The following is a 21561-nucleotide window of genomic DNA, read 5'->3' as shown; positions in this document are numbered from 1 at the left end:
CGGAGGCTGCACTTGCCAGCTTGCCAGGCGTGTCTGCGTTGCCTGGACCCCCGCCCCCTCCCCACTGGGCTTGGGGATGCGCCCGGACCCCGGCAGACGGCTTCTGTCCGCAGGAAGAGCTGTGTGCCCGGGACGCCGCCGAGCGGGATGAGGAGGCCGATGAGGGGGGCCCGGGGGCACTGCCGCCCCCCACGCCCAGCCCGCCCGGCCAGCTGTTTGCTCCAAAGACGCTGGTGTTGGTGTCACGGCTGGACCACGTGGAGGTGTTCAGGGTGAGGCGGGCAGCTGGCTCCCCAGGTCGGCTGTGGGGTGCCCTCGCTGGCTGGACCGTCATCCCCAGCCTGTGATCCTTGCAGAACAGCCTCGGCCTCATCTACACCATCCACGTAGAGGGTCTGAACGTGGGCCTGGAGAACGTGGTCGGGAACCTGCTGACGTGCGTCATCCCCCTGGCCGGGGGCTCTCAGGTGGGTTGGGGGGCAGGCCGTCACATGCAGCCTCAGGCCCTCCTGTGTCCGAGGCCGCGGAGTGGGGCCTGGAAGCCCTCGGGGTCCCGTCTGGTGGAGCGGCCGGCCTCGGATGCCCTCCTGTGTCGGTGCCGCTGGCAGCCGCCGCCTCCCGGGGCCCTGCCTGCCTCGTGTCCCGGCTCCCGCCTGGCTCTCCACCCGCACCTGTGTGTCCTCTGCCCACGCGCTCCTCGGGTGTGCCTGTCTCTGGTTGTCTGTGCCCCCGGTCTGTGCCCCTGCGTGTGGGTGTGTCTAACCGTGTCTCTCTGCCTGTCTGTCCTGTGCAGCTGGACTCTGGTGAGGATGGAGTGGTACGGATTCTTTGTTTCTTCTGCCCACTTAGGCCCTGTCCTCACCCCAGGTCGGAGGCCCGGGGTCCTCTCTGGAGCACTGCTTGGGCAGAAGCCGGGCTTGGCCTTGCCCCTCCCCATGCCTGCCAGTCCCACCTGGGGGTCTGTCCGCCCCTCAGGCTCTCCTGAGGCTGTGGAGCCCAGGGCTGACTCAGGTCTGGTCGGAGCAGCTGAGCCCTGGCCCCTCTCTCTGCAGAGAACCATCTCTCTGGGCGCTGGGGACCGGCAGGTCATTCAGACCCCGCTCACCGACTCACTGCCCATCAGCCGCTGCAGCGTGGCCCTGCTGTTCCGCCAGCTGGGTGAGCCTGGGCCCCCGCGAGGCCCCCCAGCCCCCCGCACAGTGCCCCGTCCGCCCGCCCGGCCAGTGGGCCGATGCCGAGGCTGCACTGCGCGCCAGGTCCCTAAGCCCGTCTCCCCCTCAGGCATCACGAACGTGCTGTCCCTATTCTGCGCGGCGCTCACGGAGCACAAGGTGCTCTTCCTATCGCGGAGCTACCAACGGCTCTCGGACGCCTGCCGGGGACTCCTGGCGCTGCTGTTCCCGCTCAGATACAGGTGCCTGCCTTAGTGCCGCCCGCGGCCCCTCTGCCCGCCCCAGCCCTCGCGGGGCGGCCGCACTGAGCCCCGGCCTGTTGCAGCTTCACCTACGTGCCCATCCTGCCGGCACGGCTCCTGGAGGTGCTCAGCACGCCCACGCCCTTCATCATCGGAGTCAACGCCGCCTTCCAGGCAGAGGCCCAGGAGCTGGTGAGGCCTGCTCGGGGCCTGCCCTGCTGCTCCGGGCCGGGCCGACGCCGGGCCCTGCCGAGTGGCCCGTGGTCCCTGACCTCTCGCTCCCTTTGCTGCACAGCTGGACGTGATTGTTGCTGATCTAGATGGCGGGACGGTGACTGTCCCCGAGTGTGTGCACATTCCTCCCCTGCCTGAGCCGCTGCAGAGTCAGACACACAGCATCCTGAGCATGGTGAGGCGGGCGGGGGCCGCGGCGGGGCCGTGTGGCTGGCAGAGAGGCCTGCGGCCTGGGGCTGGTGTGCAGCCGACCCTGGTCCTTGCTGCCTCCACAGGTTCTGGATCCAGAGCTGGAGCTGGCTGATCTTGCCTTCCCTCCACCTACAACGTCCATTTCCTCCCTGAAGATGCAGGTGGGCGTCACTGCAGCTCTGGGGGCGCCCAACTGCTGAGTCCTGGAGGAGGTGCCATGGCGGGTGTGTGGGGGTCGGGCAGGAGGGCGGGGCAGGGGCTCAGCTGCGCGTGTGCCCCAGGACAAGGAGCTGCGCGCCGTCTTCCTGCGGCTCTTTGCTCAGCTCCTGCAAGGCTACCGCTGGTGTCTGCACATGGTCCGCATCCACCCAGAGCCCGTCATCCGTTTCCATAAGGTGGGCGCCGGGCGGGGCGCGGGTGGGCAGAGAAGGGTGCCCGAGGGCTGACTTCTCTGTGTACCCCAGGCAGCTTTCCTGGGCCAGCGCGGGCTGGTGGAGGATGATTTCCTGATGAAGGTGCTGGAGGGCATGGCCTTTGCAGGCTTCGTGTCTGAGCGCGGGGTCCCCTACCGCCCTACAGACCTGTTTGATGAGGTGCACCCCCACCCCAGCTGGGAGGAGCCCCCCACCCCTGTCCTGCCCCAGCCAGCCCTCCTGACTCTGCTCCGCCCCCAGCTGGTGGCCCATGAAGTCGCTCGGATGCGGGCAGATGAGAACCACCCCCAGCGAGTTCTGCGTCACGTCAAGGAACTGGCCGAGCAGCTCTACAAGAACGTAAGGCGGGTGACGCAAGCCATGGGCTGGCCTGGCGAGGCCATCTTGCTGCCCCTGCGGGGCCACTCGCCCACCCTGCCTGTGTCCCCCCAGGAGAACCCGTATCCTGCCGTGGCTATGCACAAGGTGCAGCGGCCAGGCGAGGCCAGCCACCTGCGGCGGGCGCCCCGGCCCTTCCCCCGGCTGGACGAGGGCATGGTGCAGTGGATCGTGGATCAGGCCACAGCCAAGATGCAGGGCGCGCCCCCAGCTGTGAAGGCTGAGAAGAGGACCACTGTGCCCTCGGGGCCGCCCATGAGTGCGTAGCTGGGAGTGGGGGGCATGCGTGTGGCTGAGAGCAGCCACGAGGTCAGAGGTGAGTGTGTTGTCTGTTCCCCAGCGGCCATCGTGGAGCGGAGTGGCGGGCTGCATGGTAACAGCGCACGCCGGCTAGAGGTGGTCCGGAACTGCATCTCCTATGTGTTCGAGGGGAAGATGCTGGAGGCCAAGAAGGTGAGGGGTGCCGGCGGCCCCCAGAGGAGCCCTGGCCCTCCTCCCCTGTGGGCCACTGGTGGGAGCCGGGCCGGCGAGAAGGGCGGGTGGACGCCAGGCCTGGGTCCCCCTCCCTCCAGCTCAGAGCAGCTGGACGCGGCCTGCAGGGGGACTCCCTTCAGCCTTTAGGTATCGGAACACCCTGGGGGTCTTAGTGGTTTTTCTTTCTCTCTCACAGAAAGTAGTGTAGACGCACAGGCGTCTGTGTTTTTTCTACTTTGTAGAAAGTGGAGGTCACTTAGCATTCCACGCTGTGATGTCCACTGACGCTTCAGGTCTCTCAGGACAGTCAGTTGCGTCTGTCTGGTGTGTCGCGGCTGTGTGGTTGTCCATGAAGCACTTAGCGCTCACAGCAGCCCCTCATGGGTTCCTGATCATTTCAGAGAGAACGGTAGTAACAGAAGTCTGAGTGTAGCCCTTCTGAGCCCGCGGTGCTGAGCTGGCTGCTGGCACGTGTGTTATGGGCACAGGGCCTGGCCGGCCACGGGGTCACCTCCCTCAGAGCGCCTCGGCACGCTGGCCATGTCGTGAGCCGCGTGTGGGTAGGGCTGGCTACACTGGAGTGCCAGTCTCTCTCAGGCAGTAAAGCGCCGAGTCTGGTGCAGATCGGACCTGAGTGGCTTCCAGCCTCCTCTGAGCGGAGAGCCTGTGCTCCAGCCCCCACCTCTGGGCAAGGCCTTCCCTGTGCCTCCTTGCAGCCCCGCAGGGCACGTCGGGGGTCTCCACAGGCTGGAGCCCTCATCCCTGTGGCTCTGCCTGCAGCTGCTCCCGGCTGTGCTGAGGGCCCTGAAGGGGCGTGCGGCCCGCCGCTGCCTTGCCCAGGAGCTACATCTGCACGTGCAGCAGAACCGCGCCGTCCTGGACCACCAGCAGTTCGACTTCGTGGTCCGCATGATGAACTGCTGCCTGCAGGTGAGGCCAGGCTTCACACTCTGCTGGCGAGGATGCCACGGCGGCGGGGGCGCGGGCAGGGCTTCTGCAGCCAGCCCGTGAGGGTGCCTCTTCTGGCAGTGCGACAGCTGGGAGGCCCTGGGCTGCTGGTGAGGGTGGCCTAGGAGGGCTCGCGTGCAGAGGCCTCCTGCTCTCAGCCTCTGGGCAGCCCTGGGGACTGGTGCAGACAGGTCAGGGACGGCAGGAGGTGCTGCTCTGGCGGTGCCGGTGGGGCGCACTAGGCCGGGTTCCGACGCCCCGGCTGCTGCAGGACTGCACCTCCCTGGACGAGCACGGCATCGCAGCTGCTTTACTGCCCCTGGTCACTGCCTTCTGCCGGGTGAGTGCTGGGGTGGCCAGGGTCTTCCTCTGCCCACTCCGGCTGCCCCCGCTGACTCTCCCACTTGGCCTCTGCAGAAGCTGAGCCCAGGGGTGACGCAGTTTGCATACAGCTGCGTGCAGGAGCACGTGGTGTGGAGCACGCCGCAGTTCTGGGAGGCCATGTTCTACGGGGACGTGCAGACCCACATCCGGGCCCTTTATCTGGAGCCTGCGGAGGACCGAGACTCCTTCTCGGTGTGTGGGGGCTCCCTGGGCCGGGGGATGGGCGGGCCTGGCTCTCGCTCACCTGTGGCCCTGCGGCAGGTAGGGGAGGCGCCTGTGCAGGAGGACGAGCGTTCTGCCCTGGACGTGGCGTCTGAGCAGAGGCGCCTGTGGCCCACGCTGAGCCGAGAGAAGCAGCAGGAGCTGGTGCAGAAGGAGGAGAGCACCGTCTTCAGCCAGGCCATCCACTATGCCAACCGCATGAGCTACCTGCTCCTGCCCCTGGACAGCAGCAAGAGCCGCCTGCTTCGGGAGCGCGCGGGGCTGGGCGAGCTTGAGAGCGCCAGCAACAGCCTCGTCACCAACAGGTGAGGCCTGGCCCGGGGTGGGGAAGGGCGGCGTGGGCCTCAGGCCGGGGCGGGTGCCCACTGTGCCCCTCCCTGGCCAGCATGGCGGGCAGCGTGGCGGAGAGCTATGACACGGAGAGCGGCTTCGAGGACGCAGAGACCTGTGACGTGGCCGGGGCTGTGGTCCGCTTCATCAACCGCTTTGTGGACAAGGTCTGCACAGAGAGTGGGGTCACCAGCGACCACCTCAAGGGGCTGCATGTCATGGTGCCAGGTACGGGGTCTGGGCCTGGAAACGCTCCCCTTGGGTGGGCGGGCCCAGGCCCGGGCGTGAGAACCGCTCTCCCCCAGACATCGTCCAGATGCACATCGAGACCCTGGAGGCTGTGCACAGAGAGAGCAAGAGGCTGCCCCCCATCCAAAAGGTGAGGGGGCGCCCCGGGGGGCGGGCCCAGCACCCGGCCGTGTCCTGAGGCACCACGCCCCTCCCCAAACAGCCCAAACTGCTTCGGCCACGCCTGCTGCCTGGAGAGGAGTGTGTGCTGGACGGCCTTCGCGTTTACCTGTTGCCCGACGGGCGAGAGGAGGGTGCAGGGGGCCCCGGAGGCGGCCCTGCACTGCTGCCGGCCGAGGGCGCCGTTTTCCTCACCACGTACCGGGTCATCTTCACGGGGATGCCCACCGACCCCCTGGGTGAGCCTCGGGGCCTCTGCAGCCACCCCACCCTCGCTTCCCCTCTCCTCCCAGGTCCCTGGGCGAGCGGGACTTTCTCTGCCCCTCCCTCTCCTGTCTCAGGGGTGGGGGGTCTGTGGAGACCAGCTGTTGTCTACCCGTCCCTGCCTGCCCCGGCTGCCCCGTAGCTCTGGTCCCCTGAGGCTCTGTGACCCCCTTCACTCCCTCTGACTCCGCACCCGGCCTGTTCCAGTGGGGGAGCAGGTGGTGGTCCGCTCCTTCCCGGTGGCTGCGCTGACCAAGGAGAAGCGCGTCAGCGTCCAGACCCCTGTGGACCAGCTCCTGCAGGACGGGCTGCAGCTGCGTTCCTGCACTTTCCAGGTGGGCGGGGCCTGAGGGCCCCTCGTGCCGTCCTCACGGGCGGGCAGTGACGCCGGCACCGAGCCCTCTATGGCCCTGACTCTGCAGGGGCCGTGGCGCCTCAGCTTGGGGTCCTCTGCCCATGCCACATGCTGGCCATTGGGGCTGTCCGTCTCGTGTGTGAGGCTGGACCCCAGGATCCGGATCGAGAGTGCTGCGTGAGCACGCCTGACTGAAACCCCTGCGGAGGGGATGCACACAAAGATCGGGGCGTCGGTCTCTAGCTGCGTGCAATTTGGGGAGCAGACCCTCCGTTAGCCTTGTGTCCTTGGGGTGCTCCCTCAGGGGCGTCCGTCTCTGGACGCAGAGACGAGACTGACCTTCACGATCCCATGGTAGACCCAGCCGCCTTCTCCAGGGTCCGTCTGGCCATAGGGCTCTCAGCCGTCCACCCTATTCGAAACACTTGTGTTCCGCTGATGCAGCCTGGGCTGTCCCAGAGGCCTGTCTGCCTTGGTGGCTGGGCTCAGGCCCACAGGCCGTCCAGTCTCTGAGGCCCTCCTCTCTGACGCAGCTGCTGAAGATGGCCTTTGACGAAGAGGTGGGGTCTGACAGCGCTGAGCTCTTCCGCAAGCAGCTGCACAAGCTGCGGTACCCCCCAGACATCAGAGGCACGTTCGCACTCAGCCTGGGCTCTGCCCACACCCCCGGCCGGCCGCCCCGTGCCAACAAGGACAAAGGACCTTCCTTCAGGTAGGGACGGGCCAAGGCCGGGACACTGTGTGCCCTTGGTCATCTCATCTGACCTTCCTTCAGGTAGGGACGGGCCAAGGCCGGGACACTGTGTGCCCTTGGTCATCTCATCTGACCTTCCTTCAGGTAGGGACGGGCCCAAGGCCGGGGCACTGTGTGCCCTTGGTCATCTCATCTGACCTTCCTTCAGGTAGGGGACGGGCCCAAGGCCGGGGCACTGTGTGCCCTTGGTCATCTCATCTGACCTTCCTTCAGGTAGGGACGGGCCCAAGGCCGGGGCACTGTGTGCCCTTGGTCATCTCATCTGACCTTCCTTCAGGTAGGGACGGGCCCAAGGCCGGGGCACTGTGTGCCCTTGGTCATCTCATCTGACCTTCCTTCAGGTAGGGACGGGCCCAAGGCCGGGGCACTGTGTGCCCTGGGTCATCTCATCTCCGCGGCCGTGCTCTCCCACCCCCAGGACCCTGTCCAGGAACCTGGTGAAGAATGCCAAGAAGACTATCGGGCGGCAGTATGTCACTCGGAAGAAGTACAACCCCCCGAGCTGGGAGCACCGGGGCCAGCCGCCCCCCGAGGACCAGGAGGACGAGATCTCTGGTGGGGGTGGGGAGCCCTGGGTGGTGTGGGTGAAGGTCTTCACGTGGAGGGTAGGGGACCTGGGAGGCCTGTGAGTGACGAGCCGTGTGTGCCTGGTCTGCCCCAGTGTCGGAGGAGCTGGAGCCCAGCACGCTGACCCCGTCCTCGGCCTTGAAGCCCTCGGACCGCATGACCATGAGCAGCCTGGTGGAGCGGGCGTGCTGCCGGGACTACCAGCGCCTGGGGCTGGGCACGCTGAGCAGCAGCCTGAGCCGAGCCAAGTCTGAGCCCTTCCGGATCTCCCCGGTGAACCGCATGTACGCCATCTGCCGCAGGTGAGCCCTGGCGCAGCCCCGGGGCGCTGGCTGCGGGTCCACGGTGGCTTTGCCGCTGCCCTCACCCGCCGCCGCTGCCTCCTCGCAGCTACCCCGGGTTGCTGATCGTGCCCCAGAGCGTCCAGGACAACGCTCTGCAGCGCGTCTCCCGCTGCTACCGCCAGAACCGCTTTCCGGTGGTCTGCTGGCGCAGCGGGCGCTCCAAGGCTGTGCTTCTGCGCTCTGGAGGCCTGCACGGCAAGGGTGTCGTAGGTCTATTCAAGGCCCAAAATGCGCCTTCTCCAGGTAGGCGCCCTGCTCCTGCTATGGCCCCGCCCCGCCCCGCCCCGCGCCCGCCCCGCCCCGCCCCTCGCCCCGCCCCTCGCCCCGCCCCCGCCCCCTCGCCCCGCCCCCGCCCCAGCGCCTGGCCCCGCCCCAGGGCCCAGGGCCCGACCCCTACCTCCGCCTCCCCCGCCAGGCCAGTCCCAGGCCGACTCCAGCAGCCTGGAACAGGAGAAGTACCTGCAGGCTGTAGTCAGCTCCATGCCGCGTTACGCGGATGCATCCGGCCGCAACACGCTCAGCGGCTTCTCCTCCGCCCACATGGGCAGCCATGGTGAGTGTGTTTGGACGGGAGGACTTGGGGGCAGTGGCGGCATTTACGGAGGGCAGGCCCAAGGGGGCAGTGTCTGGGTAGTGGGACCAGGTAAGTGTCCTGAGACCCTGCTCTGACCACTCCTTCGGGGGTTTGCAGAGGCGCCAGTAGGCCCAGGGCATGCACCAGGGGCAATCCTGGGCCCTGCCCCTCGCCCTCAGGACGCAGGTGCCAGGTGACCGGGGAGGTGCTCAGTGGCGCAGGAGAGCTTGTGAGGCTGTGCACACGGGGGATGGTTTCCTGGGGTGGGGACGCTGTTGGGGGTGGTGAGCCGCGTGAGTATCTGGCACTGAGAGAGGATTCTAGACACACCCAGGAGGGCCCCAGGGCCTGCAGGCAGGGGACAGGTGTGTGCTGGCAGGAGCAGCCTCCCCAGGGGTCTTGCTCCAAGGCAGTCACCTCTACGTTGCGCTTCCCCTCCCCCAGCCCCATCCGGCGCCCTGACCCCCTCCTCGAGGCCCTGTGCTGGCCTCCCCTTGCCCTGGCCCCGTCTCCCTCCCCAGCTCCCCTCCTGGACCCTCCCGATGCTCTGGCCTCTTCTGCTTTGCTCTCTTGGCCACTGGGCCTCCTCTGGCTGCCACGTGACCCCTGTTGCTCCTCTGTGCTTGGGGCTTGGTGGTCAGAGGCCTCTCAGTCTGTGCTTGGAGGGCTCATCTGCCCGCTCGAGGCACGAGGTCCGGGAAGCTGCCCACCCTTGGCCTGACTGTGGCCCAGATGCTGGCCTGAGCCGACCACTGCCTGTCTCAGATGTGGTGACCGTGTCCACCTGGGACCTGTGCACACCTGGCACTGCCCTGGCGGCTGTGTGTGCAGTCGGCAGAGGTCACATGGGGGTCACTTCTCTGTGAGGACCCCCCTTACCCTGTGTGGTACAGGGGTCACACCAGGGGTCACTTGTCGCTCAGGCCTTCCTGGTTGCCTCCCTCCCTGCAGACTCGTCTGCACTTTCCTCTGCGGTGGCTCTAGCTGCCAGGCGCTGGGCCCTCAGGTGGGCTCCCTGCAGACTCGTCTGCGCTTTCCTCTGCTTTCCTCTGCGGTGGCTCTAGCTGCCAGGCGCTGGGCCTCAGGTGGGCTCCCTGCAGACTCGTCTGCGCTTTCCTCTGCGGTGGCTCTAGCTGCCAGGCGCTGGGCCTCAGGTGGGCTCCCTGCAGACTCGTCTGCGCTCTCCTCTGCGGTGGCTCTGGCTGCCAGGCGCTGGGCCTCAGGTGGGCTCCCTGCAGACTCGTCTGCGCTTTCCTCTGCGGTGGCTCCAGCTGCCAGGCGCTGGGCCTCAGGTGGGCTCGGGGCTGGTGGCACCGCCTGTGGGCCCAGCCTTCCAGAAGCCCAAGCATCTTCCTTGATTCTTCCGCCGCCCACTCTTGACTCCTGTGAGCTCACCACCCATGTCTGCAGCCCTCCCTGCGGTCAGTTGCCCCCACCCTGAGGCACAGGACCTGTGTCGGCTGTGGAAACAGGCGGTCCCACTGTCCTGGTGGTGGTTAATGGGGATGCCAACCTAGGGAGGCCCAGCTTTGGCATCCACCCTTCTAAAGGGCCACATACCTCACCCATGTCGTTTCTCTGCTGGGACCGTCGCTTTCTAGTTATTAGTTTTCCATCCTTCAGTACGTTTATGGTCGTGCTGTCTTGCCTTCTGTGCCCTCCAGAGAGTCTGAGCAGCCCCTGCAGGCAGCAAGCACCCTCTCCACAGGGCCACTCGTCCCCTGGTGCCTGGGTTTCCCCTAATGGTGCTTGTGGGGCTGCTGCTTGGTGCCCCCCAAGCTCTGGGCATGGGCCGTGCCCGCATTGCCCGGGGTGGACAGGGGCTCAGCTCACCTCCTCTGTACACGGTTCCGGCTCAGACTCTGTCATGAAGACACAGCGTGCTTGCTGTGGGTGGCGGTGCTTTTGCCTGCAGCGGGGTAGGCTGCCTTCACGCTCACCTCCAGTGGCCCGCACCCGGCTCAGAGGAGGGGCGGGGCTTGGTGCTGGCTTTGGAACCCAGAGGCCAGTGCAGAGCCTCGTCCTGCCAGCTCCCTGCACGTCCAGCACTCGAGCCTCGAGCCTGCCTGTGTCCTGGATTGAACCAGCCTCGGAGGTCCCAGGCTGGGGGCTGCCTCCTCTCTGGGCCGCACTTCTTGGTCATCTCCTGCTGCTGTGTGCCTGGCAGGGAGTGCTGGGTGGCCACGTCATGAGCAGCCCTGGCAGTGTCCATGGGCTGAGGGTGCAGAGGAGGCCCAGTGTCCTGCCTGTTCTCTCCCCTCTCTACCTACCGTTGGGTCCTCTGTTCCCTGGGGGCCCAGAGGATCTTGGTGCTGACCCCCACTGTCTCTGTCTCCCCGGGGCTTCCTGGGGGTTTGGGGCAACCCAGCCCTGCACCCAGTCTCCTCGGGCCATACTTCCCCCCTTGCTGGGCGCCCCCCAGGCCTGGGGCCAGGTCTGAGCTTTCTCTCTGCTGTACCCCCAGTGCCCAGCCCCAGAGCCAGGGTCACCACGCTGTCCAACCCCATGGCGGCCTCGGCCTCCAGACGGACTGCGCCCCGAGGTACCGTACTGGCCACTCAGGCCGGCTCCCCCACACCTGGCCCCGATGGTCCCCGTGGGACTGAGTGGTCATGGGCACTAACGTCCCCATGTCTGGCACTAACGGCCCCACTTGACAGACTGGTGTAACCCAGCCCTCCCCACGGCCCTGGGCACTAACAGCCTGATGCCCCGAGTCCCGCCCTTGCCCTTCCTGGGAGCTCAGCCCTAGGTAAGTGGTGCCCTGGCCCCGGTCTGGCGCTTACCTGGCTTCTCTGTGCAGGTAAATGGGGCAGCGTCCGGGCCAGTGGGCGCAGTGGTGGGCTCAGCACTGATGTGGGCTCCCGGCTAGCCGGCGTGGGCCCCCCCCAGGCCAACGGGGCCCCTCCTGAGCCAGGCTTTCTGCGGCCGCAGCGTGCAGCCCTCTATATCATTGGAGACAAAGCCCAGCTGAAGGTGACTGGGATGGGGTCCCAGGGCCGGGTGGGGATGTGAGGTCTGGGCCCGCCTTACACAGATGGCCTCTCCCAGGGTGTGCGGCCAGACCCCCTGCAGCAGTGGGAGCTGGTGCCCATCGAGGTGTTTGAGGCGCGGCAGGTGAAGGCGAGTTTCAAGAAGCTGCTGAAGGCCTGCGTCCCTGGCTGTCCTGCCACCGAGCCCAGTCCCGCCTCCTTCCTGCGCTCACTGGAAGACTCAGAGTGGCTCATCCAGGTCTCTCCCCTGCCCTGACCCTGCTGTGGGGGATGGCACCGGGAGGGGGTGCAGAAGCCACGGGGAGGGACTGTCCAGTGGCCACCTGGCTGTTTGCCCCCCAGTTATCTAGGGCCACAAGTGGGTGGGGTCTGGACTTGCTCATTGGCTTTGGGAGGAGGTCATGGCTGTTTCCCAGTGGTGGGAGGTGGACAGGGGCGGAGGCCAGGGCCCGGCCGTGTGGGCGCCCGCTGCTCTGTCCTGGTGGGACTGGGCGTGTCAGGGGGGGCCTTTGGGCCCAAAAGGCGCTGACAGGTGAGCGGGAGGAGGGACGCACCCCTGCGCCCTTTGGGCCTGTCCAGCCTTCCCACGGCACAGGCTGTCCCCTAGCGGGGGCCTGCACAACCACCTCTTCTGTGGATGTGTGGGGCCTGGGGGCCTGGGAGGTGCTGAGGGGTGCGGGTCCCTGCAGATCCACAAGCTGCTGCAGGTGTCGGTGCTGGTGGTGGAGCTCCTGGACTCGGGCTCCTCCGTCCTGGTGAGCCTGGAGGACGGCTGGGACATCACCACGCAGGTGCGCGGAAGGGGGTCAGGGACATGGCGCAGGTGCGCGGGGGTGCGGGGACATCACGCAGGTGCGCGGAAGGGGTGCGGGGACATCACCACGCAGGTGCACGGAAGGGGGACGGGGACATCTCGCAGGCGCGCGGAAGGGGAGCGGGGACATCGCGCAGGTGCGCGGGGGTGCGGGGACATCACGGGGGGGTGGGGGGACATCACGCAGGTGCGCGGAAGCGGGGCGGGGACATGGCGCAGACGCGGGGGTGCGGGGACATCACGCAGGTGTGCGGAAGGGGGGTGGGGACGGCGCAGGTGCGCGGAAGGGGGGCGGGGACATCGTGCAGGTGCGCGGAAGGGGTGCGGGGACATGGCGCGGGGGTGCGGGGACATCTCCACGCAGGTGCGCGGGGGTGCGGGGACATCTCCACGCAGGTGCGCGGAAGGGGGGCGGGGACATCATGCAGGCGCGCGGAAGCGGGGCGGGGACACGCAGGCGCGCAGGGCGGGTGCCCGCGTCTGCTGACCCTCGCTGCTGCCGGCAGGTCGTGTCCCTGGTGCAGCTGCTCTCTGACCCCTTCTACCGCACCCTGGAGGGCTTCCGTCTGCTAGTGGAGAAGGAGTGGTTGTCCTTTGGCCATCGCTTCAGCCACCGCGGGGCCCACACCCTAGCTGGGCAGAGCAGTGGCTTCACTCCAGTCTTCCTGCAGTTCCTGGACTGTGTACACCAGGTGAGTGGGTGGCCGTGGCTGGGGGCTGTGCGTGCTGACCGCTCTCCGCTGACCCCTGATTGCACACAGATCCACCTGCAGTTCCCAATGGAGTTCGAGTTCAGCCCTTTCTACCTCAAGTTCCTTGGCTACCACCACGTGTCCCGCCGCTTCCGGACCTTCCTGCTGGACTCGGACTATGAACGCATTGAGCTTGGTACAGGGGCAGGGCGGGTGGGTGCGGGAGGTGGTGGTGGCGGCCGGGAGATCATGGGGGTGGGCGCGGTCCGCGGTGGAGGGCGTGGTCAGCAGGCCGGCGCTGCCCCCCAACCCGCCCGCAGGGTTGCTTTACGAGGAGAAGGGGGACCGCCGGGCCCCGCAGGCCTGCCGCTCGGTGTGGGAGTACGTGGAGCGGCTGAGCAAGCGGACGCCCGTGTTTCACAACTACATGTACGCGCCGGAGGACGCGGAGGTGAGCCGGGCCCCGGGCGAGGTGGCCGGGCCCCTCCACGCCCAGTGCTCACGCCAGGCCCGCCCCCAGGTCCTGCGGCCCTACAGCAACGTGTCCAACCTGAAGGTGTGGGACTTCTACACCGAGGAGACGCTGGCCGAGGGCCCCCCCTACGACTGGGAACTGGCGCAGGGGCCCCCTGAGCCCCCGGAGGAAGAGCGGCCAGATGGGGGTGCCCCCCAGAGCAGGCGCCGGGTGGTGTGGCCCTGCTATGACAGCCGGCCCAGAGCCCAGCCCGACGCCATCTCCCGGCTCCTGGAGGTGCGTGTGGCCCCGGGGACTGGGAGTGGGCTCCCCCACCCCCCACTGGCCTGCAGTGCCCACCCTGACTGCTGTCTGCAGGCAGCGGTGACCGAGGCTGTGGGGAACCCCCCAGTCTGAGGAAGGTTTGGAGTCACCCTAAGGGCTGGCGGGGTTTTCGCAGAGCCTGTGTCCTCTCTAGAGCCCTGCGTTCTCCTTCCTGGCTGTGCACACCCCCGTGTGGACGGCGCTCTGCTGGACTCCAGCTGCCTGGTGTCTCTTCAGAGAAGCCTGGGGTGGACTCTCAGGTCGCTCTTGTTCTCTGTCTGCCAGACCTGGCGGGTGCGCCCTGGAATAGAGGGGGCTGTGCGGTGGGCGGAGCCTCCCGCCCCGCCCTTGGCTGGGTGGCTTCGGGATTTCTTGGCGTCCTGAGCTGCTGCTTCCTGTGTGGAGAGCGGGCAGCGGTGAGGAGCGAGCAGGCTGTAATGTGTGTTGAGAACCAGCACTGGCAGCCTGCCATCCAGGGTTTGGGGGAGCCTGGGTCCTGGCTCTGTGGGTGAAGGGGGCTCACAGGCGCAGAGAGCGGCCTGTCCTCTCCCCCCATGCTACTTGCAGTCTTGGAGTTGGCCTCCGAGACCAGCATCTGTTTGGCGTGTCCTGTCTGTGCTGCCTTCACTTCTGACTGGTCTGTGTCCTTCCAGTTAAGGTGAGCTCCTGGTACTCATGTGGTTAGGTTTTCTCTTCACCCATTTCTGTCTTTCATTGGACTTCTTGGTCTATTTTTATTTGTATTTTCACGTCTAAATTTTTCTCTTTATTAAAAAAAATTTTTTTTTAATCTAGTTGGGGGATAAGTACAGCCCTGTGTTAGCCTCTGCTGTGCAACACTGTGGATCCGGCAAAAGCATTTACACTTAATCACTGATGTGTGATGGGTTTTTCTGGTGGCTCAGAGGGTGAAGAATCCTCCTGCAGTGCAGGAGACCCAGGTTTGATCCCTGAGTCGGGAAGATCCCCTGGGGAAGGAGACGGCTGTCCACTCCAGTGTTCTTGTCTGGAGAATCCCACGGACAGAGGACTGCAAAGAGTTGGACACAGCCGAGCAGCTGACACTTTGACGCTGATGTGCAGCCTGCCCTCCGGCTCGCTCTCCTTGTTTGCTCTGCTCTTGCTGCTGCTGTCCTGGTGGTCGAGCACCGTTGCTCCCCGTTAGCAGCACCATGTGGCTTCGAGCTGTGTCTCTGCTGCACTTGGAGCGGCCGTCAGCAACTGCAGCCACAGGTCTTCTGGGACTGAGTTGTGCCCACAGCCCTGCCCCACGGAATGCTCGCTGCTGTCGTTGCCCGTCTTACCCCACCTGAGCTGTCAGCGCTCAGCGTGGGTGACGAGGGCCCGCCTGTCTGCCGCGCGGTGACTCCTCCTCTCCCTGCAGGTCTGCTGCCGCGTCGCTGCTCTTCAGCCTGAACTTTTCTCTCTGATACTTACGTATGGATTTTATTTATTTGGTTGTGGGGGCTCAGTATTTGTGGCACACGGGCTCAGTTGCCCTGCAGCACGTAGGATCTTAGTTCCCCAAGCAGGAATTGAACATGTGTCGTCTGCATTGCAAGGCAGGTTCTTAACCACTGGACCACCAGGGAAGGCCCTGAAGAACTTTTAATGTTTCTTGTAAATCAAATCTGCTAGGGATAAATTCCCCCAGGTTTTTTTTTCACTTGAAAATCTCTTTATTGTGCCTTTTTAATTTTTTTATTTTCACCATTTCTTTTTTCCGAAGTACAGTTAAGTTACATTGTGGTGTTGCGGGTGTATAATAGAGTGATTTGGGTGCATCTGTATATGAAAGTGTCAGTCGCTCAGTCGTGTCTGACTTTGTGCAACCCCATGGTCTGTATAGCCCGTCAGGCTCCTCTGTCCGTGGGATTCTCCAGGCAAGAATCCTGCAGTGGGTTGCCATTCCCTTCTCCAGGGGATTTCTGCGACCCAGGGATTGAACCTGGGTCTCCTGCATTACAGGCAGAGTTTTTACTGTCTGAGCCACCAGGAAAGCGTATACGTGTATAGTAGGTTCTCTTCCATTGCGGTTTTCACAGGATGCGGCGTGGCTCCCTGTGCTGTGCAGGTCCTTGCTGATCACTGTTTTACACAGACAGAGCGTGCCCGCTAATCCACACTCCTGACTCGCCCCGCCCCTCAGCCCCTTGGAGACCGAGCTTGTTTTCTGTCTGTGAGTCTGTTTCTGGTGTGTAAGTCAGTCCACTTACGTAACTTTTTAGATCCCACATTTAAGTGACATCAAATGGTACTTTCTGTCTCTGACTTAGTTTCACTTGGTATGATAATCTCTAGGCCCATCCATGTTGCTGCAGGGGCGTCACTTCATGCTCTGCGTGGCCGAGCGGTGCTCCACCGTGTGTGCGAGCCACACTGTTAGCCGTCCATCTGCTGATGGACATTTACGGGGTTTCCATGTAGGCTATCGCAGATTCTGCTGAAGTCAGTCCTGGGGTGCGTGTGTCTTTTCTGGACGTGTGCCGGGGTGCGATTGCAGGGCCACGTGGCGGCTCTGCTGTGGTCTTTTAAGGAGCCTCCGCACTGTTCTCCGTAGCGGCCGCACCAGTTTACATCCCGCCAGCAGTGGGGCTGGGCTCCCTCTTCCCCACACCCTCCCAACATTTACTAGTTCCAGAATTTTTCATGATGGCCTTTCTGACTGGTGTGAGGTGGGACCTTACTATAGTTTTGATTTGCATTTTTCTAATAATTGGTAACAGTGATACTGAGCATCTTTTCACGAGCCTGTTGCTCATATCCATGTCTTCTTTGGAGAAATGTCTATTTAGGTCTGTTCATTTTTTGATTTGTTTTATTTTTTGGCTGCGTGGCTTTGTTGCAGCGAGTAGGGGTTGCTCTTGCTTGCGGTGAGGAGGCTTCCCACTGTGGAGGCTCCTCCCGTGCGGAACGGGGGCTCCAGGCACACGGGCTTCCGCAGTCGCAGCCTGAGGCTCAGTGCTTGTGGCTCTGTGGCTGCGGCAAGTGGGGTCTTCCCAGATGACGGACCGAGTCTGTGTCCCCTGCGTTTGCAGGTGGGTTCCCAGCCACTGGAGACCAGGGAAGTTCTGCCGTTCACATTTTGCTGTCTTAGGGTTTTGTCCCAACCTCGTGTATATTATCAATGTGAAATTTTCAAAACTGATGCTTTGTGAAGTTTTGAGTGAAGAATTTTTCAGTGGATCTTACGCAGATGCTGTCTTTGATTGTCTAAGTGATATATGCACTAATGTCTCAGAAGATGATAATTCTTCAGAATACAGTTCTGTTCAGATGATGTGAATATTAGATCAACGAAAGCCAAAAAAACCTTCAAAAAAACCTTAGTGATTGATTCTGAAATGGGAAGTGAAAATGAAACTCATGGTACTGGAGAACGCGCCTTTGCTTCTACAGAAGAGTGGATTGGAAACAGTGCGCGGAAATCAGCTTCACAGGCGGGCCGTAACCTGCCAAGTGCGAAGAAGCAGGTGACGTTTTGGCCAGCCGCACTATAAAACCACTGGCCGCAGGCGTTCGTTTCTGCAGACACTGGCCCTGTCAGGAATGAGCCAACAGCGCCGACAGCCCCAGTCCCAGAGCGCGTGGCATCTTCCCCGCTGGCCGGGATCTGCAGCGTCTCCCCTCGGTGTCTCACGGTTCTCCGCGTAGGGCCCTCCGCCTCCGCGGGCAGGTGCACTCCTGGGTGTTGTGCTCTTCTTGGTGCAGCGGCAAACAGCAGTGTTCCCTTCGTTGCTCTCTCTCTGCTTTCCTTCTTGAAAGGGTGTTTTCCTCCGATGCAGAACTCTAGGTTGACAACTGTGGGCCCTGGCAGTTAAAAGGCGTCCTTCCAGGCTCTTCTGCTGGCGATGTTTCTGAGTGCTGACGCTCCTTCTCACCCTTGTAAACTGTCTGTGACGTCAGCCTTTTTCCCCGACTGCCTTTCCGGTCTCCTCTCCATTTTGACTCGTTTACTTGTGGCCGCGCTCTTCTCCAGCTGCGGTGTGCAGGCTTCTCAGTGCAGCGGCCTCCTCGCTGCCGAGCTCGGCTCTGGAGCACAGACAGGCTCTGTAGTGGTGGCGCCTGGCCTTCGTGGCTCTGGGGCGTGTGGAGCCTCTCTGCACCGGGGCTCAGGCCTGTGTGTCCCGCGCTGGCGGTCGGATTTCTCAGCACTAGGCCCCCGGGGAGCCTTTCTCTTCACCTTCAGTGAATTTGGCCATCATGTTGGCTTTCCTGTGTGTGTTTGTTCTGCTTAGAGCTCTTGAAGCGTCTTAGACGTTGTGGGGTGATGGTTTTAATCAAATATACTAGATTTTAGACCATTATTTCTTTAAAACCTTTTTCCTCTATGATGACTCCCTCGTTTCTCCTCTGACTTCCTTGCCCCGTAGCTCATTGAGGCTCTGCGGGCTTTTCGTCTGCAGCTCACGTTGCACGATTTGTGTTCCCTGCTTTCAAGCCCACTGCTCTTTTCCTTCTTATGTTTAAAATGCTCTGAAGCTTATTTAATGAATTTCCTATTTTAGATATTAAGAGTTTTCAGCTCTAGAGTTTCCATTTTCTTTAGTTTTTTTCTCGCTAGAGATTCCCCATCTTCTCAACCGTTAGGTTCACCTTGAAGTCTTAAATGTACTTACACCTGCTTTGAACTTCTTGTATGCTACTTGAGCATCTAGTTCATTTCTGGGTCTTCTGTTTCACTTTCCTCTGACGATGCTTCTTCTCTCCCTGCCTTCATGCTTGTCTAAGAACTGTTGTGAGCTGGACATTGTTGAAGATCAGGATCTCTTTGTCTTCGTTCAGGGTCATGGGTTTTCTTCCTCCTGGCACTCAGTGACCCGGTGGGTCAGCTTGGTCTTTTCAGGGGCTGTTCTTACGCTTTGTTAGGCAGCTGTTCAGTTCAGTCACTCAGTAGTGTCCCACTCTTCATGACCCCATGAATCGCAGCACGCCAGGCCTTCCTGTCCATCACCAACTCCCAGAGTTTACTCAAACTCATGTCCATCGAGTCAGTGATGCCATCTCATCCTCTGCTGTCCCCTTCTCCTCCTGCCCTCGATCCCTCCCAGCATCAGGGTCTTTTCCAATGAGTCAGCTCTTCTCATGAGGTGGCCGGAGTATTGGACTTTCAGCTTTAGCATCAGTCTTTCCAATGAACACCCAGGACTGATCTCCTTCAGAATGGACTGGTTGGATCTCCTTGCAGTCCAAGGGACTCTGAAGAGTCTTTTCCAACACCACAGTTCAAAAGCATCAATTCTTCAGCACTCAGTTTTCTTCACAGTCCAACTCTCACATCCATACATGACCACAGGAAAAACCATAGCCTTGACTAGACGGACCTTTGTTGGCAAAATAATGTCTCAAAGCATTTTTAATATGCTGTGCAGATTGCTCATAACTTGCCTTCCAAGGAGTGAGCGTCTTTTAATTTCATGGCTGCAGTCACCATCTGCAGTGATTTTGGAGCCCCCCAAAATAAAGTCTGACACTGTTTCCACTGTTTCTCCATCTATTTGCCATGAAGTGATCAGACCAGATGCCATGACCTTCGTTTTCCGAATGTTGCGCCTCAGGCCAACTTCTTCCCTCTCCTCTTTCACTTTCATCAAGAGGCTTCTTAGTTCTTCTTCACTTTCTGCCATAAGGGTGGTGTCATCTGCATATCTGAGGTTATTGATATTTTTCCCGGCAATCTTGATTCCAGCTTGTGCTTCTTCCAGCCCAGTGTTTCTCATGATGTACTCTGCATATAAGTTAAATAAGCAGGGTGACAATATACAGCCTTGACGAACTCCTTTTCCTATTTGGAGCCAGTCTGTTGTTCCATGTCCGGTTCTAACTGTTGCTTCCTGACCTGCATATAGGTTTCTCAAGAGGCAGGTCAGGTGGTCTGGTATTCTCATCTCTTTAAGAATTTTCCACAGTTTGTAGTGATCCACACAGTCAAAGGCTTTGGCATAGTCAATAAAGCAGAAATAGATGTTTTTATGGAACTCTCTTGCTTTTTCGATGATCCAGTGGATGTTGGAAATTTGATCTCTGGTTCCTCTGCCTTTTGTAAAACCAGCTTGAACATCTGGAAGTTCATGGTTCACGTATTGCTGAAGCCTGGCTTGGAGAATTTTGAGCATTACTTTACTAGCATGTGAGATGAGTGCAATTGTGCGGTAGTTTGAGCATTTTTTGGCATTGCCTTTCATTGAGATTGGAATGAAAACTGACCTTTTCCAGTCCTGTGGCCACTGCTGAGTTTTCCAAATTTGCTGGCATATTGAGTGCAGCACTTTCACAGCATCATCTTTTAGGATTTGAAAGAGCTCAACTGGAATTCCATCACCTCCACTAGCTTTGTTTGTAGTGATGCTTTCTAAGGCCCACTTGACTTCACATTCCAGGATGTCTGGCTCTAGGTGAGTGATCACACCATGGTGATTATCTGGCTTGTGAAGATCTTTTTTGTACAGTTCTTCTGTGTATTTTTGCCACCTCTTCTTAATATCTTCTGCTTCTGTTAGGTCCATACCATTTCTGTCCTTTATCAAGCCCATCTTTGCATGAAATGTTCCATTGGTATCTCTGATTTTCTTGAAGAGATCTCTAGTCTTTCCCATTCTGTTGTTTTTCTCTATTTCTTTGTATGGATCGCCGAGGAAGGCTTTCTTATCTCTTCTTGCTATTCTTTGGAACTCTGCATTCAGATGCTTATAGCTTTTCTTTTCTCCTTTGCTTTTCGCTTCTCTTCTTTTCACAGCTATTTGTAAGGCCTCCCCAGACAGCCATTTTGCTTTTTTGCATTTCTTTTCTATGGGGATGGTCTTGATCCCTGTCTCCTGTACAATGTCACGAACCTCCGTCCATAGTTCATCAGGCACTCTGTCTATCAGATCTAGGCCCTTAAATCTATTTCTCACTTCTACTGTATAATCATAAGGGATTTGATTTAGGTCATACCTGAATGGTCTAGTGGTTTTCCCTACTTTCTTCAATTTAAGTCTGAATTTGGCAATAAGGAGTTCATGGTCTGAGCCACAGTCAGCTCCTGGTCTTGTTTTTGTTGACTGTATAGAGCTTCTCCATCTTTGACTGCAAAGAATGTAATCAATCTGATTTCGGTGTTGACCATCTGGTGATGTCCATGTATAGAGTCTTCTCTTGTGTTGTTGGAAGAGGGTGTTTGCTATGACCAGTGCATTTTCTTGGCAAAACTCTATTAGTCTTTGCCCTGCTTCATTCCGTATTCCAAGGCCAAATTTGCCTGTTACCCCAGGTGTTTCTTGACTTCCTACTTTTGCATTCCAGTCCCCTATAATGAAAAGGACATCTTTTTTGGGTGTTAGTTCTAAAAGGTCTTGTAGGTCTTCATAGAACCGTTCAACTTCAGCTTCTTCAGCGTTACTGGTTGGGGCATAGACTTGGATTACTGTGATATTGGATGGTTTGCCTTGGAAACGAACAGAGATCATTCTGTCGTTTTTGAGATTGCATCCAAGTACTGCATTTCGAACTCTTTTGTTGACCATGATGGCTACTCCATTTCTTCTGAGGGATTCCTGCCCGCAGTAGTAGATACAATGGTCATCAGAGTTAAATTCCCCCATTCCAGTCCATTTCAGTTCGCTGATTCCTAGAATGTCGACATTCACTCTCGCCATCTCCTGTTTGACCACTTCCAATTTGCCTTGATTCATGGAGCTAAGATTCCAGGTTCCTATGCAATATTGCTCTTTACAGCATCGGACCTTGCTTCTATCACCAGTCACATCCACAGCTGGGTATTCTTTTTGCTTTGGCTCCATCCCTTCATCCTTTCTGGAGTTATTTCTCCACTGATCTCCAGTAGCATATTGGGTACCTACTGACCTGGGGAGTTCATCTTTCAGTGTCCTATCATTTTTCCTTTTCATACTGTTCATGGGGCTCTCAAGGCAAGAATACTGAAGTGGTTTGCCAGTCCGTTCTCCAGTGAACCACATTCTGTCAGACCTCTCCACCATGACCTGCCCGTCTTGGGTGGCCCCACACA

At 60.7% G+C, this 21561-nt stretch overlaps 1 protein-coding gene across 4 annotated transcripts in view; it reads left to right on the top strand.

Moving 5' to 3' along the window:
• Positions 1-21561, top strand: part of SBF1 (SET binding factor 1) — a 32607-nt gene that overhangs the window by 7023 nt on the left and 4023 nt on the right. Inside the window, exons 4-36 of one of the 4 annotated variants that reach the window (XM_061418953.1) lie at positions 114-272; positions 357-467; positions 1053-1158; positions 1282-1414; positions 1498-1606; positions 1710-1823; positions 1924-2001; positions 2122-2235; positions 2305-2433; positions 2515-2613; positions 2707-2911; positions 2993-3105; positions 3907-4056; positions 4346-4414; positions 4492-4650; positions 4720-4985; positions 5066-5238; positions 5316-5389; positions 5462-5657; positions 5890-6017; positions 6571-6749; positions 7210-7346; positions 7453-7660; positions 7749-7945; positions 8118-8255; positions 10741-10818; positions 11080-11252; positions 11328-11507; positions 11959-12060; positions 12590-12775; positions 12845-12971; positions 13096-13226; positions 13296-13526. In XM_061418953.1, coding sequence (XP_061274937.1) covers positions 114-272; positions 357-467; positions 1053-1158; positions 1282-1414; positions 1498-1606; positions 1710-1823; positions 1924-2001; positions 2122-2235; positions 2305-2433; positions 2515-2613; positions 2707-2911; positions 2993-3105; positions 3907-4056; positions 4346-4414; positions 4492-4650; positions 4720-4985; positions 5066-5238; positions 5316-5389; positions 5462-5657; positions 5890-6017; positions 6571-6749; positions 7210-7346; positions 7453-7660; positions 7749-7945; positions 8118-8255; positions 10741-10818; positions 11080-11252; positions 11328-11507; positions 11959-12060; positions 12590-12775; positions 12845-12971; positions 13096-13226; positions 13296-13526 — 4752 coding nt within the window. Of the gene's footprint in view, positions 1-113; positions 273-356; positions 468-1052; positions 1159-1281; positions 1415-1497; positions 1607-1709; positions 1824-1923; positions 2002-2121; positions 2236-2304; positions 2434-2514; positions 2614-2706; positions 2912-2992; positions 3106-3906; positions 4057-4345; positions 4415-4491; positions 4986-5065; positions 5239-5315; positions 5390-5461; positions 5658-5889; positions 6018-6570; positions 6750-7209; positions 7347-7452; positions 7661-7748; positions 7946-8117; positions 8256-10740; positions 10819-11079; positions 11253-11327; positions 11508-11958; positions 12061-12589; positions 12776-12844; positions 12972-13095; positions 13227-13295; positions 13527-21561 lie in introns of all 4 variants that reach the window. The other 3 variants (XM_061418955.1, XM_061418952.1, XM_061418954.1) reach the window with 3 other exon arrangements.

Source organism: Bos javanicus, chromosome 5 (assembly GCF_032452875.1).
Source record: "Bos javanicus breed banteng chromosome 5, ARS-OSU_banteng_1.0, whole genome shotgun sequence".
In the NCBI taxonomy this organism is placed as follows: Eukaryota; Metazoa; Chordata; class Mammalia; order Artiodactyla; family Bovidae; genus Bos; species Bos javanicus.
The sequence above is the reverse complement of the archived record's forward strand: the minus strand, read 5'-3'. Positions and strand labels throughout refer to the sequence as shown.